Source organism: Heptranchias perlo, chromosome 2 (genome assembly GCF_035084215.1).
Source record: "Heptranchias perlo isolate sHepPer1 chromosome 2, sHepPer1.hap1, whole genome shotgun sequence".
Classification (NCBI taxonomy): Eukaryota; Metazoa; Chordata; class Chondrichthyes; order Hexanchiformes; family Hexanchidae; genus Heptranchias; species Heptranchias perlo.
This window is the reverse complement of record NC_090326.1, coordinates 57,853,751-57,871,376: the sequence shown is the minus strand read 5'-3', so window position 1 is coordinate 57,871,376 and position 17,626 is coordinate 57,853,751. Positions and strand designations below refer to the sequence as shown.

Here is a 17,626-nt window from a genome sequence, read left to right as displayed (position 1 = left end):
TTCTACACACAAAGGGTTGTAGAAGTTTGGAACTCTCTTCCGCAAACGGCAATTGATACTAGCTCAATTGCTAAATTTAAATCTGAGATAGATAGCTTTTTGGCAACCAAAGGTATTAAGGGATATGGGCCAAAGGCAGGTATATGGAGTTAGATCACAGATCAGCCATGATCTTATCAAATGGCGGAGCAGGCACGAGGGGCTGAATGGCCTACTCCTGTTCCTATGTTCCTATGTACAAAGGAAGATGGTAGTGGTTGTTGGAGGACAATCATCTCAGCCCCAGGACATTGCTGCAGGAGTTCCTTAGGGCAGTGTCCTAGGCCCAACCATCTTCAGCTGCTTCATCAACGACCTTCCCTCCATCATAAGGTCAGAAGTGGGGATGCTTGCACAGTGTTCAGCTACATTTGCAACCCCTCAGATAATGAAGCAGCCCATGCCCGCATGCAGCAAGACTTGGACAACATCCAGGCTTGGGCTGATAAGTGGCAAATAACATTCACGCCACACAAGTGCCAGGCAATGACCCCCTCCAAAAAAAGAGCCCAACCACCTCCCCTTGACATTCAACAGCATTACCATCGCCGAATCCCCCACCATCAACATCCCGGGGGGTCACCATTAACCAGAAACTTAATTGGACCAGCCATATAAATACTGTGGCTACAAGAGCAGGTCAGAGGCTGGGTGTTCTGTGGCGAGTGACTCAAATCCTGACTCCCCAAAGCCTTTCCACCATCTACAAGGCACAAGTCAGGTGTGTGATGAAATACTCTCCACTTGTCTGGATGAGTGCAGCTCCAACAAGCTCGACAACATCCAGGACAAAATAGCTTGCTTGACTGGCACCCCATCCACCACCTTAAACATTCACTCCCTCCACCATCAGCACACTGTGGCAGCAGTGTGTACCATCTACAAGATGCACTGCAGAAACTAGCCAAGGCTTCTTCGACAGCACCACCCAAACCCGCGACCTCTACCATCTAGAAAGACAAGGGCAGCAGGTGCATAGGAACAACGCCACCTGCACGTTCCCCTCCTCCAAGTCACATACCATCCTGACTTGGAAATATATCGCCGCTCTTTCATCGTCGCTAGGTCAAAATCCTGGAACTCCCTACCTAACAACGCTGTGGGAGAACCTTCACCGCACAGACTGCAGCGGTTCAAGAAGGCGGCTCACCACCACCTTCTCAAGGGCAATTAGGGATGGGCAATAAATGCTGGCCTCGCCAGCGACGCCCACATCCCATGAACGAATAAAATAAGTGCAAGGCTCACTGTGCAATCTTGCAATGTTTCAGGCGAAACAGATATATATATTCCACAACAATGTGTGTGTCTTTATTAGTCAGTTTGCTGGCACAATATTCCAACTTGTGGGAAGTATTTTTCTTTGTTTCTTGTCTAACTTATGATTCCTTCTGTGCTGTATTATCAATGATTCCATGAGTGTCTTTTGGAGTAATTTACAATGACTCTGATGATGGTGCAATGAAGCTGATGAACTCTTCAGCCTATTTTGAGGAGCAGCTCCCAATGGAATCTGGATTTGGGTGTTGCGCTGCGATGTGCTAAATTTTCTGTTCCTGCACAATACCCTATAGTCCTGTGTTATTATTGGAATTTCAAAAGCCTGCTCTGGATTCAGAATGGAGGCGTCAGTGTCAGCTTTCCAGCTACAAGGGGTTCATAATCTGTAATAAACTTGACTGGGCTATTCTGCAGGAGATAGCGAATGACTAGTACAACTTCCAGTTCTTGGCTTTATTAACCTGAGTTAACGTTGTGCTAAGACTGACGGAACTTGGAATCATCCCAAATTCCGTGGTGTTCTCATTATTGAAGCTACATATTATCACTAAAAAGTGAGTTGTTCAACTGCTGTTAGTCTTTATTATATTTAGCTTGCCACTTGAATTTTGTATCTTTTACTATTACTATTACAACTGCTATTACAATTACTATTACTATTACTATTGATTGAATGGACTAGCTAGATGAAACCCTATTATGATTGTAGTGAGTATAAGGACATTGTGTACGTGACCATGCTAGTAGATTTCTCACTCAACAGAGCTTGGCAATGGAAGTGCTTCCCGGATAGCAGCCTTAAAATTAACAGCCTCTGTAGCCATTTTTAATGCTTTTTTGGCACATAATTTTTTTTAAACAGTAAGTGCTAACGACATCTTCAAGAGAACTGATAAAGCAGAAGTAATATGAAATATGTTCTCAGTGGAAACTTTCTGAGCAGGGCAAAATGCTCAGAATATTGGTCACTAACAGGCCACTAACATCATCAGCCCAAAGTTTCCAGGTTGTAAATAAATCCAATGTTGGGCTGCATAGCAAATGGTATAACATGCAAGTTGAAAGAGGTGCTTTTAAAATTATACCTGGTATTAGTGAGACCATTTCTGGGGAAGAAAGGCTGCCTCTGTGAGTTATATATAACAAAATTATTAACTTGTTGATAAAGAACATGTTTATACTTTTGCTACATATAGAGAACACAGAAAATCTTCCCTCAGAGTATCATGTCCGTTTTGGACCCACTATTATTGTTGTTGGAGAAAGTTCAACGGAGGGCTACAAGATTAATACCAGAACTTAGAGGCCTGAACTATGAAGAGTGATGATGTACCCTGGGACTTTTCTCTCTTCAGAAGACAAAGAAGAGATTTCATAGAAGATTTTAAATGGTTTGATAAGTTGGAAACAGGTGGGTTTTCTCAGGTGTATGCAGAATTCCAGACCAAGGGCATAAATTTAAGTTAAGGAAAAGTTAATTAAATAGGCAATTCAAATCAAATTTATTTAAGTAAAGGGTGATCAACATTTGGAACAAACAACCAATGAAGGTATTGGCCCAGAAACTTTAAGGGATTTCAAATTTTAAGGATAGTCTCCACTGATCTTTATTTACTATATTCTTCTTGCTATGTTGTGGCTAGTTGCAGAAATATTAATAGATGCATCTAATCTTTTAGTTACAACTTAAAATTTCAAACAAACTATCTTTCAGGGTGGCAATCATCTTAACAGGTAAAGAGAGCCTGCTTCAAAGTATTGTGTTGCATGCATATGAATATGTTACAACTTGTTATGGCCTATTGGCATTACATTGTCAGGAATCTTACAACACCAGGTTATAGTCCAACAGTTTTATTTGAAAATCACAAGCTTTCAGAGCTTACCTCCTTCGTCAGGTGACCTGACGAAGGAGGTAAGCTCCGAAAGCTTGTGATTTTCAAATAAAACTGTTGGACTATAACCTGGTGTTGTAAGATTCCTTACATTTGTCCACCCCAGTCCATCACCGGCATCTCCACATCACGGCATTACATTAGTAGCATATAAGTAAAATGATTAAATAAAATTTAGCTACGCTATCAGATACTCTATTATGTAGGGTGGATATCATTTATTTTCATACAGCCAACTGAGATACAAACCAAGAAGGAAACAATATTGAAAATGTGAGATAAAAACAGAAAATGCTGGAAACATTCAGCAGGTCAGACAGCATTTGTGGTGAGAGAAACAGAGTTAACTTATTAGGTCGATGATCTTTCATTAAAACTGATGAAAAGGCACTGACCTGAAACGTTAACTCTGTTTCTCTCTCCACAGATGCTGCCTGACCTGCTGAGCGTTTCCAGCATTTTCTGTTTTTATTTCAGATTTCCAGCATCCGCAGTATTTTGCTTTTGTTTGAAAATGTGAGAGTCAGCCTTTCCTTCACTTCCTTCATACACAACCACCCGCGCCCCCCCCTCTCCACCCCACACCAATTTTTAAAGTTATTTTTCTCATTATTTCAGTCCACTTTTACTGCACACCATAGGGCAACAAGCAACCTACTACTAGTCCTTTGTCACTCTTGCATGGACCACTGGAAGTTACCAGAGGGCAGTGTTGGTTAGCTTATTTCCCTGATGCTCCCTTATGGGATACCATTTCTTTAATTAAGAACTATGGATTTACAAATGAACTCCAACTAGAATAACTTTTAACTGAATTATGCTTTAATAAATTTCCAAATGATTTTTTTGAAGTGAGAGATGGGGACGTAGTTAGGTTCATACTAACATTTCACTACATATCAAAGCACACAGACCAGTCTGAAAGCATAAAATAAATTGAATATTTCACGGTACAGACATGATTAAGGCTGGTTATAGTGTTTGTGCCCTTGACTGATGAATCCAGCTTGTGGAACATTAAGATTATTAGGTCATTCGCCCAACAGCAAAAAGACATTTAAGATGCTTTAAAGCATTTGTCATTGTACTTGCCTCACAACTCCTTGAAGGCTGCTTATTCAATATGGCAAAGGTTAATGTAAACCCCTAGATTCTTACATGAAAACACTGAGCTACAGAACGTTGTGATATAATCAATGCAGACGGGGATAATTTATTCTATATGTATAAAATGGATTTCCTGCTAAATTTTAAAAATCAATACAGGGCTGGACAGATGTATTGTTTACCTAGACTGAATTTTACAGACCATATGTTCCTCTGGGTTCTTTTCATTTTTTAAATGAAGAAGGCTGCTAATATTTAGTAGCCTTTTAACAAATAATGCCCTGAAAAAAAACTGCATTATATTTTCTACTGTGTTTTTACCATTGTGTGCTGCAAATTAAACTAGATATCTTCTTTTAAACATGTTCCATATTGCTAACTGCTTTCAAAGTAATGTCTTTGCAATTTATTTTGTTTTTGATTTCAGTTCACAAAGGACAGTGTGGTAAATTTTCTTTCACTGCATGGGCAGTAATCTGGTGGAGCGGATCGCCTGCCCATTATAGAATTCGCCCCATTTTGACCCCATTAATTTCAATGGAATGAAAATTGGACTGTTCCATAATGGGTGGGCAATGCATCCTACCAGATTACTGCCCATATAGTGAAGAGAAAAATTTACCTCATTGTGTACTACTCAGAATGTGATTTTAATTATTGAGACTACAATAACTGTACCTTGGGGACATGGCTCTTCATCCAGCCTGACTGCGTGGATAAAAATCTTCTCTCATAAGAATCCTAAGTCATGTGAAATGAGATTGGCAAGCCCGAATCCACTTCCAGATAGACACGAGTACACAACAAGAACTGTTGTTAATTTAGCACCAAATGACTATAAATTGACAATACCACTCCAAAAGACCTTAAGCATGGTTGATTTGGAAAACACATTAGCGAGGTCTTTTAATGAGTTTGCCCTCCGAATGTGGATCCTTGCCTGCTGGGAGTGCATATCGGAAATTCAGATCTGTAGGCACCTCATTATTATATGTCCATTAATTTTAATGGAAATGTGGGTCAGAATTCCCAATCTGCAATCCTGGCAGGTGAAGTTCCTCAAAGGGAGTATAATCTTGTAAAATTACCCACTGCATATATTTTAAAAATATAAATATGTCTTCATATTCATTTTTTATCACAGTTTATTTAAAGTCTCCAAGGTACCTCTGCCATGACAGGTAGCTTTTCTTTTTAGATGCCAATCAGGTAAGAGATATAAGTATTGGAGATGCAGCACCTTTCCATTTTTGGCACTGCATCAACTTCAAGTACTTCCTGGTTAGATATACCGCCCAAATGCAGAGTAACTCTCCCTGGAGAACCCCAATAATGTCTCCTTTCTGGCTATTAGGCATTTGGTAGCTTCAACCCAGTTTGGAATACAGCACAAATCAGTCTATAATCCAACATACTTTAGCAATGTCTCTCACAGGCCATCTGTGTGTCTGGTGTGAGAAATAGAAAATAAATTTATTAGTGCAGTACGGGATCTTTCGCTAATGGTAAGATTAAGGCACAGTGCTGCTAGTTTTACTCTGCATTTGACACTGATAAAGCTGAAATAGGGATGTTTGGAGCTAAAATGTAGGAATAAATCTCCTCTTAATGAAAAAACAAATGATCCAAACAATGGCCCGGAATTTCCCTGATTTTATTTACAGCAAAATCAAGCTGATATTTACACTGGCTCCTACACCAATTAGGCCAATGGGAAATTACACACAGGTTTCCTGTGGATCCCATTTGCCTACACTGGAACGTAAAAAAAGTATAAAACACGTGCAAATTCAGCGTAATCGATGGGGGCCTGAGGAAACTCAGGTGGAGCACTACTAAAGCACTGAACATATGCCACTCATCAGTAAGGCCTGGAAGTTGGAGATAAATGTCAGACTATTTCTGTCTTTAATTATTTTGGATAATCCTGTACGGCAAAATTGTGAAGTGCGCAGTAGGCCGCAATTATTCTTGCCATCCTTTCTGTTGCAAAACTCCTATAGATCTCTCCACCACCTGCCTGATCACTGCATGGGCTCGATTGTAACACTCCTCTGCCTCACACGGTCGACAGCCCCTTGAACCCGAGGGAAGCCAGCAAGCCTGTTGAAGTGAATAGCCCACTTCTCTACTTCACATGGGACATGCCATAGGTGAAGAAGTTCAGTGCCCTCCAGAAAAGGGCCTCTGTCACCTGGCAAATTCAGGTCCTTACAACTCTTCAGTTGCTATTACATAGATCCTTGGGCGCCGTAAAAATTCAGGGCTGTGGTAACCTTCATTTGTGCTGATAACGCTCTGCGGGATGATGACTGTGGTTTGAGGCCTTCTTCCAGAATGACACACAGGTGGCCGATGGCTTCCTTCATGAAGCACTGTCTCCTGACACACAACTCCTCAGAAAGGTCTTAATACAACCTACGTGGCTTATACACTCTCGGGAAGATGGGTAATAGCAAACAGTCTGCTGTCTTCTGCCATGATGCCTCACTCTCATAGCCTATGGCCTCTGCTGCTTCTCCTCCTCCATTATAACACAGAGAGAAGGCCATACTGGCTGCTCAGTCCTTTGGAACGCCTGAGTTTTGGGGGGGGGTGGTGCGGGGGCGAGGGGTCATGGGGTCCAAAAAATCTTGGATGCAGTGTGACTGATAGCACTGTTTTACTGTACATGCAGGTCTCACAAAGAAGAAAAAAAATTCCCCCCAAAAAATTGCAAGGAAACTTGCAAACAAGCTGCAGAAATCCAGCAAAAAAGTTTGGGGACTCTTCAGAGCTGAAACCCCTTAGTTACGCCATTATCAGGTGATGTGGCTCTGCTGTGTTTGTCATATCTGGGCATAAATCTACACCTCCGTATTAGTGGTGTAAAAGAAGGAAACTCATGTGAGCTGCTCCTTAGCATGGGGGCAAAGCTATGTAAATTAGTGGCAGAGGATTTCGGTGGGCATTTAGCAAAAGCAACCAAACCAAAAAGAGTGAGGAAACTCATGTGTAGCGATGTTTCAGCATAAAAGTGGAATCAGTTTCCTCACTAAAAACTTCACTACGCCGCACGCATGCCGTAGTTACGCCGAAAAATACGAGGAAATTCCGGGCTAAATTTTTCTTTAAAAATTGAAATCAATCAGAATTTTTCTTAACTGTTTAATTTTGAAAAGGGATATTAATGGTTTGAACAGGTTTATTTTACAGTATGTTGCCATTTTAGTGCTCTGTATGCATTACATTGAGAATAACAAAAAGCTTGAAAGTGTTTTTCAAATAATGTGAAACTCAAGCGGTTATAAGTGTCATCTGAATCCTTACAATGGGTAACAGACTTGAACACATTATCAACCATCTCTTTAATATTATTTATGATATGAGTTGATATCTGATTTGCTGTTTGACTTATTACTGCAAATTGTATTTTTTTCTCACTGACACTCACCACTGTTATAACAGCTGGCAAGTGTAGCTATGCAGCTTTATGTCACCCGACAAGAAGATATATTTATATTGAAAAGAACACTTATACTGAATGTTATACATCTGTGAAATAGTATATTATTTTTCAGCAAAACTGTTTATTTCTATCAAGTGAACCCCATTAAAATCATGATCTTGTGTCATAATAATGTACCAAAGCCACAACAAAATTCAAATTGCCACAATGCCAGCAATAAACAGTAGTAAAAAAAGATATAAGCCTAGAAACTCTACTCACACCTGAAAATGGGCATGCGGGGGCAGGGCACTGAACACACCTGTTCACATGGTCGCAGGAACCATGTGAAATTCGTGCTGGAAGGTCATTAACATTAGACAGGTGTGCAGCCAGCGCTACCTGCTACCCATAGCCTGCTTTTTGGCTGCACGCCTGTTTTGGGGGGCAGGAAATCGGGCGTCATTGCCACCACTTAAAGGCAGCCTGCACATCTTAAAGGAGAGTTGCACTGTGGTTGCAGCCAGCGGGAAACATTTTCTAAGGGCAAACATAGCTGCGAGAGCTGTAGATAGGCCATCCAGGTTCTCTGATGCAGCTGCAGAGGCCATGGAGCAGGCATTTGACAGGAGAAGGGACATCCTGATTCCCTTGGGGAGCAGAAAGCCCCCCATCCCTTCACTCTCCAACAATCACTGCACCACACTTCGCTCCACCGCCTTCTCCTCCTACTCACACACTCTGCACCTCCCACTGTTAGCACTATTGGAACCTTCACTTCTCCACACCTATATTATTCGCCTCTAATAGGCTCATTTGCAAAACAGCTCACAAGGCTACCAACCACTAACAGATTCCCTTCTTTCTTGAAGGCTGCACACAACATGAGACAGCAGGCAATGATTAGAGGACAGCAAAGCCGCCTACACATTCTTTGCCCACTGGAGAATCAGGTCCTCAACATAATGGGCAGGGACAAGTCATGGCCATGACGGGGAGGAGGAGGAGATGTCCCAAAGGGTTTCTTCACAGCTTACACACTTTTCCCTTCTCTCTTCTATTTCCCCCTACAAAATCTGCATGACAAACAGCAGCTGCTTTCAGCAGCCAGTAATCTCTCTCTGCTTACTCTTGACAATAAAAGCGAACCCTTGGCCCTCTCTTTCACTTCATGTGCAGAAAACGTTGATGCCCCTATGGCACTTGGGGAAGAGGAAAGCAGCCTTCTTCAAAATGCACCATCTGCCTAGCAAGCACCAGCTCAGAGTCTAGCACCATACGTACTTTAGAAGGTAACTAGAGGAGGGGTCTTGATATGGTGAATCACCGAGCACAAGCATGCAGGAGCTAGGGTAGGGAGATAGAATGGCACAGGAGCTCCAACATTGACTTCAAGGGCCCAAACTACTGAAGAAAGTTGATGGCCATACACCAGGAAATGCTAATTGCATTGGCCTGTCTACCAATGAGCTAACGCACAATAAAGGAGTCCTGCTCCAACTTATGGGGCTTCGTGCAAGGCATGGCGACCATGCTGTCAACCACAAAGTGGCTGGTCAGCTCTATGAACACGGCAGTGGAGCCCACCATGATGGAGCCCCTTGTGATAGCTTCCATGGCAGCTCACACTGCCAAGTAAGCTCAGGAGCTGCCATCTTGGCTCTGGGGTCCAGCATTGACTGGGGCTTCCAGAGCATCACGTCATTACTGCAATCTGTTCTCACCACTTACCTGCAAGGCAGGGCCAAGGGCCGCCTGATCTCTCCCTGCCAGCAGCTAGCTTCTGCCCTCTTCCCATCTGTTCCTGAAACATAGGCTAGCAAGTGCATTTTGCACTCATCCGCCTGCCTGAAACCCGTTTGGGGTTCAAATCAAAGCTCCCTGTTTCTCTTGTCTCTCCTCACAACTAAAGCCTTTCATCCCTGGTACCATATTTTGTACTCATGATGTTGACGTCCTTCCTAAAGTAAGGGACTCAAAATTGAACACAATATTCTAATTGCAATCTAATCAAAGATTTGTATTGGTTTAGCATTACCTCTTAAGTTTATATACACTCTATGTGCCTATTAGGAAATCTAGCATTCCATGTGTTTTTTTTCAACTTGCCCTTTTAAAGATGTGTATCTGAACCCCTAAGTCAACCTGTTCCTTTATTCATTGTAAAGTTTGACCATTTAATGTATAGATCCTCTCCTTATTCTTCCTCCCAAATGTGTCATCATTAAATTTAATCTTACAACTATCTAGACAATCCACTCCTGAAGTCACTTCACAGTTAACCTATGTTGTGTCATTTGCAAATTTTGATACTGCATTCCCAATGCCCAAGTCCAGATCATTTATATATATATTGAGAAAAGCAATGGTCACAACATTGACCCCTGGAGGACACCACCACTTAAATCAATCCAGTCTGAAAAACACCCATTAACCACTACTTTCTGTTTTCTGTCCTTCAGCCAACTTCCTAGGCTGCCACACTCTTATTTAATACTATCTGCCTCCTACATGACACCTTATCAAATACCTTTTCAAAATCCATATACACATCCATGGCATTTTCTTTATCAATGAACTCCATTATTTTGTCAAAGAACTCTATTAAGTTGGTCAGACAAATCCATGCTGGCTGTCCTTATTTAACCCATGTACTTCTGGGTATTAAGTTTATCCCATATTATGATCTCAGGAAGCTTACCCACTACCAATGGTAGACTGACTGGCCTACAATTATCTGAGCCTTTACAGTTGCCTCTCTGAGATCCTTCAGCATTCTGGGATGTGTGCAATGAGGGCCCAGTGCCTTTTCACCTTGAATTCAACTTTTTTCAGTATTACTTCCTTATCGGTCCTATCTAATTCTCTGCAGCTCCTCCTCTTGAAGTCTTTCATTCCCGCTATCATACTCTTCCGTAAAAACTGTATTTCCACCATTCTTTCATCCTCCATAGGAAGATTTCCTTTGTCATCTCTAATTGGCCCTACCCTTTCTTTAACTATTCTTTTACTTTTTATTGTATTTATAAAATTCTTTACTATTTATTCCCCTTTATGTTATCTGCCAGTGTTTTTTTTTCATATGCCCTCAATCTTTCTATTCTTTTTTACTTCCCCTCTACATTTTCCTTTTTGGCTTAATTTTCTTTGGTATTATTTATCCTATATTTGTCTTATGACTCTTCTTAAAGTTTAATTTTAATTTTTAATTTCTCTACTCATCCAAGGAATTCCAGATGTTGCTGCACCATCTACGTCTTGTGGGTCTAGTCTGTACCCTAATTATCTCCGTTTGAATGTTTCCCATTGTTTGTGAACCGTCTTATTTGCCACTTTTTCATTCCAGTTTATTTGGGCTAGTTCACTTTGCATTTCAATGAAACTGTTTATTTTACTAATACAGTACCTTTATTTTTGACTGTTCCCTCTCAATTTTTATATTTTAATAAATTATGATTACTGTCTCCTAGATATTCCCCAGCCCGTATACTACCTACTTGCTCCACTTTATTACTTAGAACTAGATCCAGAATTGCCACTTTCCTTTTGGATTAAAACATACTGATCGAAAAAACAGAAACATTATAGAACCCAACCCCTTTTTATCACATACATGACTCTTACTTCCTCATTTATCTGGATAATTATAACCTTGTTGTTCCTGCATTTAAAAAAAATCCTACACATCTCTTCGTCTATGACCCGTGATTTACAATATGCTCCCATTAAAGTAATATCTCCTTGCTTATTGCCAACTCTAGCAAATAGATCCAGCTTTTGCAACATCCTCTATCATTTCATGTTCTAGTGCTGTGCTGGACCTTTTGATTAACACTACTACCCAGCCTCTCTTTATTTCCTATTCGATCCTTCCTTAATATTTAGTAACCAGGAGTTTTTAGCTCCTAGTCTTGCCCTACCCTAAGCTACATCTCTCTTAATGCAATTACATCATACCCTGTATATATAGCACAAAGCTTGAGCAGATTATTAGGTTAGCATGAGCTCTGAGATAAGTGCTGTCTGGAAACATACATATTTGTTATTCTTTACAGAAATGGTTACTACCATACAAAAAAAGTGCTAATTTTCCACAATGCCACACCTGAAACTGTATTGTGTGGTTCATCTACAGCAATTATGGAATTTTATTTTACTGATTATATCATTACTGATAGCAATAAATTATTGGATTTATTCAAAGTGTAAAAGACTCAAATCACTAACTTCCAAAGTGCAAGTAAATTATTAGGTCTTTCTCAAGAATTGAATTATCCTAAAAATGCACCATTACTGATAGAATGCCACAAATGTTCATATAAATACATATAAAATTAACACAAACTGCAAACATTTAAAAGCAAAATACTACAGATGCTGGAAATCTGAAATAAAAACAGAAAACGTTGGAAAAGCTCAGCACTTTCTGTTTTTACTGCAAATATTTAATTATTTTGAATTTTAATTGTAAAAGACCAATGTCAGTAATTCTTGAGGATGATGTGACTTATGGAGCTGCTTTCCCATTGGTTATCAATTGTCATGATCCATCGTTGCAATAATGTGCACACTTTCTAAAGATGAGCATTTGGATGAGCACTTGAAATGCCATAGCATACAAGGCTACGGACCAAATGCTGGAATATGGGATTAGAGTAGACAGGGCTGATGGCCGGCGCGGACACGATGGGCCGAAGGGCCTCTATCCGTGCTGTATAACTCTATGACTCTATGCCAGCGATGGACTGGGGTGGACAACACCAGGTTATAGTCCAGGTTATAGCTTGCACAACACCAGGTTATAGTCCAACAGTTTTATTTTAAATCACTCACCTGACGAAGGAGGAAAGCTCCGAAAGCTTGTGATTTAAAATAAAACTGTTGGACTATAACCTGGTGTTGTGCAAGTCCTTACTTTCTAAAAAAGCCGAGTAATGCACCGAGTACCGGTGTAATGTTTTAATTGTCACTCACTTGAAATGCGGAGGGAGTGGAATTATTGTCCCGCAGAATAAGTGTATTTTTTTTTTCTGATGGAAAAATTTAACTTGCTCAGTGCCAACCTCGAAGCGCTTTCAATAAGTAAAGAGAAATGTAGGAATCAAGTCAACGATCGGTCAGCGGCAGTTAAATGGATGAACTCCGGGCTGGGAGCAAATATACATGCGGTGCTGACCCAGGGTGCTGAAACTTAAACTCACTGTCAGTCAAGCTGGTTCCGCGGTCAGACCACCCGCCCGCAGTGCAATGCGCATCCAGTCATACAGGGGTGTTAAAAATCACTCAAACATTTAAACCCCAGCCTGGAAATAGTTACACAAGTTCATTTTCAGATGTAAAAGGGAAACCGAGAGTGCAAAATAGACACATCCTCTCGGAACGCGCATTGTTTAGCGGAACATCACCTGAAGAGCTTTAAAAATGAGTGTTTCTGTTTTGATTGCACAGAGCGATTGCCTCACTCTCTCCCCTCCTCTCCCTCCCCACTCCACTCTCCCCTCCCTCCCCACTCTCCCCCCTCCTCCCCACTCTCTCCCCTCCTCCCCCTCACTCTCTCCCCACTCTCCTCTAGTGTTTCTTTTACCTGTTCCGACCCCTGGAAGCAAGATTCTGCAGGTGGGAGTGATGCCCCACTCCTCCTCCCCCCCTCCTCCCCCCCCCTCTCCCCACCCCCCCCTCTCCCCTCTCCCCACCCCCTCTCCCCACCCCCCCCCCTCTCCCCTCTCCCCACCCCCCCCCTCTCCCCTCTCCCCACCCCCCCCCCTCTCCCCTCTCCCCACCCCCCTCTCCCCACCCCCCCCCCCCCACTCTCCCCTCTCCCCCCCCCCCCCACTCTCCCCTAGTGTTTTCTTTTACCTGTTCCGACCCCTGGAAGCAGATTCTGCAGGTGGGAGTGATGCCCCCGTTGCGAAAGCTGCTGTTGCTGCTGCACACCGACTCGGCGTCATTGGGGGAGGAGACGGCCCCGCTCTGGTAGCCCTCGTGGTCGGGAGCCCGGCTCTCCTCCTTGCCCTGGCCGCGGCGCTCCCTCTCCTCGGGTCTCGCCGAGATCAGCCTCTCCTTCTCGCCGGCCGCCGCCGCCGCCTCCTCCTCCTCTTCCTCCTTCAGACCGGCCGGCGGCGAATCTCCGCCGAGAGCGCCCCCCTCCGGGCCCGGGCCGGCGGCGGCGGCGGTGGCCGGGGCCCCGCTCCCGCTCCTCTCCCTCTCCCCCTCCTCCTGGTGCTCGTCCTGCTGCTGCAGCAGCTGCCGCTCGCTCATAGCGCGGCGATGGGATGGCGGAGGGTGTGTGTGCGCCGTGTGTGTGTGGGACTGGCGGGGGCGGGGAGAGACCTCTGGTATCTTCAGGCAAAAAAAAGAGGGAGGAGGAAGATGGGTGATGATGATATGAGGGGAGGGGGGGGGGGATTGGTTCAAAGAGTGCGGGTAGGAGGAGGGGAGGAATAGGGAAGGGAGAAGAGGAAGAGGGGAGGAAGGAGGGGAAGAGGGGAGGAAGGAGGGGAAGGGGGGGGGAGGAAGGAGGGGAAGGGGGGGGGAGGAAGGGGGGGGGGAGGAAGGAGGGGGAAGGGGGGGGGAGGAAGGAGGGGAAGGGGGGGGGAGGAAGGAGGGGAAGGGGGGGGGAGGAAGGAGGGGAAGGGGGGGGGAGGAAGGGGGGGGGGAGGGGGGAGGGGGAAGGAGGGGGAAGGGGGGGGAGGAAGGGGGGGGAGGAAGGGGGGGGAGGGGGAAGGGGGGGGAGGAAGGAGGGGGGGAGGGGGGAAGGAGGGGGGAAGAGGGAAGAGGGGAGAAGGAGGAGGGGGGAAGAGAAGAGGGAGGAGGGAGAAGAGGGGGAGGAGGAGGGGGAAGAGGGGGAGGAGGAGGGGGAAGAGGGGAGAAGGAGGAGGGTGAAGAGGAGAGGAGGGGGAAGAGGAGAGAAGGAGGAGGGGGAAGAGGGGAGGGAGAGGAGGGGAGAAGGAGGAGGAGGAAGTCCTGGGAAAGGGGGAGTGGAAGAAAGGAAGAGAAGCCTTTAAAATCCTCTTAAAAGGAGACAGACCATTTCAATCTGCAGCGTGGAGCAAGAGAGAGGGAAGGAGGAGGAGGAGAGAGGAGAGAGGAGCTCCACGGATGCAGCCGGTTGGGGAAGCGGCCACGAGTGAGTGGAGACGGTGAATGAGACACACAGACATGCACAGGAGGAGCAGCAGCAGCAAGAGGAGGAGGAGGAGGAGCAGAGCCCGGCAGCCGTTTAACGGGGACAGGTTCGGTTCACCGGGAAACACCCGATTCAGATCATCACAGCCGTGGAACGCGGAGCCGGCGTCACAATGCCGCCGCGTTCTAGAACCCAGACCGCTTCACTGCCGCCTGGAACTCGAGAAATAATAACAAGACAGCGAGCCCGGCGACCATTGTTTCGTCACAAACCGGGCACCAGGAGACGAGGGGAGGGGGGGGGGAACTAAACGTTCTCGGCTCGCGAGACAGGGTTTGCAGAGTGGAGACAGCAACATCGCTGCTATCAAATGTGGCGTCTGTTACTGTCACTTGGGGAGGAGGGGTGGTGGTAATGATTAATTTGAATTAGTTCTACTTTATTCATTTCCCTTTTGCTTTCTGGGCTTCAGCTCGTCCATTCTCCCGATTCCCCCAGTGCAAGAAGGCTACTGGAACTGTAGAGGCCAAGATTTCACAAGCATCAGAAAGTCTTAGGACATCAGCGAAGTTAATGCAAGAACATATTCTGATTAGTGCATGACATACTCAGACCGATGCATAAATAAAGGGATTTTTTTTCTTCTTCTTTATCGATGTGATGGATATTAGTGCTGAGGAAATGGAACGCTTCCTATTTCAGCATCAAGTGCTGCTGTGGGAAATATATGGCACAGCTCGCTGAGGAGCAAAGTTCCCTCTATTCTGTTCCAACTATATGCCTCAGATCACCTCCTCCACTGCACAAGTGTTCGATCATCCTTAAGGCTGTCTGAGCAACTCTGCCAGCAGCGCGAAATTTGAATTCAACCCAGGTCACGGAGCAAAATTAAACTTCTGGAATTTCGAGGATTATTTTCAACAACAATAACTTGCATTTATATAGCACCTTTAACATAGAAAAAAAATTCCAAGCCAATGCACGGAAATGTAATCAGACAAAAATCAACACCAAGCCAAAGGAGATATTAGATAGGGTGACTAAAAGCTTGGTCAAAATCTGGATTTTGAGGAAGGTCTTAAATGTGGAGAGGGAGGTGGAGATCCAGAGAGGTTTAGGAAGAGAATTTCAGAGCTTAGAGCCTAGATGGCTAATGGCATGACCATCAATAGTGGGACAAAGGGAGTGGGGAATGCACAAGAGGCCAGATTTGGAGGAACAATGAATTCTCAGAGTGTTGTAGGGCTGGAGTCGGTTACAGAGATAAATAGGGGCAAGGCCATGAAGGAATTTGAACATGTGGATGGGAATTTTAAATTTGAGAGATTGGGAGCCAATATAAGTCAACGAGCACAGGGGTGATGATGTGAGCAGCACTTGGTGCGAGAAAAGATACAGGCAGCAGAATTTTGGATGAATTGAAGTTTATGGAGAATAGGATGCTGACCAGGAGAGCATTGGATGTTGCAACAGCACAGATGAGGGTTTCGGCAACAGATATGCGGAGGTTGGGGTTGAGATGGATGATGCTACAGAGGTGGAAGTATGCAGTCTTTGTGATGGAGAGGCTATGAAGTTAGAAACTCAGCTTGGGATCAAATAGAACACTGAGGTTGCAAACAGTCTGGTTCAACTTGAGACAATGTCTGGGGAGGGAAATGGAATCGATGGTGAGGGTACAGAGTTTGTGTTGGGGGCTGAAGATGATGGCATTGATCTTGCCAATTTTTAACTGGAGGAAATTGTGGCTTATCCAGGACGTGATATGGGACAAGCAGTCTGACAACACAAAGGCAGTGAAGGGTCGAGAGAGGTGGTGAAGAGGTAGAGCTGAGTTGTCGTCAGCGTATATTTGGAACCTGACCCTGACCCTATGATTTTGGATAATGTCGCCAAGGGCCAGCATGTAGATGAGAAAGAGGAGGAGACCATAGATAGATCATTGGGAGACTCTAGAGAAAAAGGTGTTGGGTAGGAAGCAAAGCCATTGCAGATGATGCTGTGACTGCAATTGTATAGGTAAGAGTGGAACCAAGTGAGGGCAGTCCCACTGAGCTGGACAACAGAGCAGAGGCATTGGAGGAGGATGGTGTGGTCGACTGTGATCTAACATTATCTAAGAATCAGATTAGTCTGCAATGAAATAGTTGCACATTTCTCATAACAGTTTGTAACCCAAAAATTGAATGGTAGGCATAACAATGAAAATTTATATAATGTACAAATGCGATATGATTGTTCTGACTTATGCAGTTCATGGCATGTATTTCATGAATACAGTACTCTATGCCATGTGAAAGAAAGATTGTGTGTTGATTTTGTGTGTGACTCACTACAAACTAGAGATTACAACTGTTTCTTTATGCTGGATGTGCCAACTCATATGCATACGTTCAACTTTCACCCTCATTCTATTGCAATCATAATATTCGCTTGGCACTCTTTACTTGTTTTTCCAAGGTTTCATGCTCCTATCAAACCAACACAGTTATTTTCCCTGTATTCCTGTGATGGTTTGAAAGAGTGGCTGAAAGAGTGGTGTGGCAAGCAGGGATTTCAATTCTTGGGGTACTGGAACCAGTACTGAGGAAGGAGGGAGCTGTTCCGTTGGGAGGGGCTCCACTTAAACCGGACTGGGACCAGTATCCTGGTAAATCAAATAACTAGGGTGGTTAAACTAAGAAGTGGGGGGGGGGGAGGGATCAGGTAAGGGTAATTTTATCAGTCTAAAAAGAGAAGTCAAGGCTCTAG

The 17,626-nt window shown here is 44.1% G+C and overlaps 1 protein-coding gene across 1 annotated transcript in view; it reads right to left on the bottom strand.

Moving 5' to 3' along the window:
* Nucleotides 1-14,007, bottom strand: part of LOC137332060 (E3 ubiquitin-protein ligase MARCHF11-like) — a 65,930-nt gene extending 51,923 nt beyond the window's left edge. Inside the window, exon 1 of the mRNA XM_067995787.1 lies at nt 13,606-14,007. Within this exon, the coding sequence (XP_067851888.1) occupies nt 13,606-14,007 (402 nt within the window). The remainder of the gene's footprint in view (nt 1-13,605) is intronic.
* Nucleotides 14,008-17,626: the final 3,619 nt, after the last annotated feature.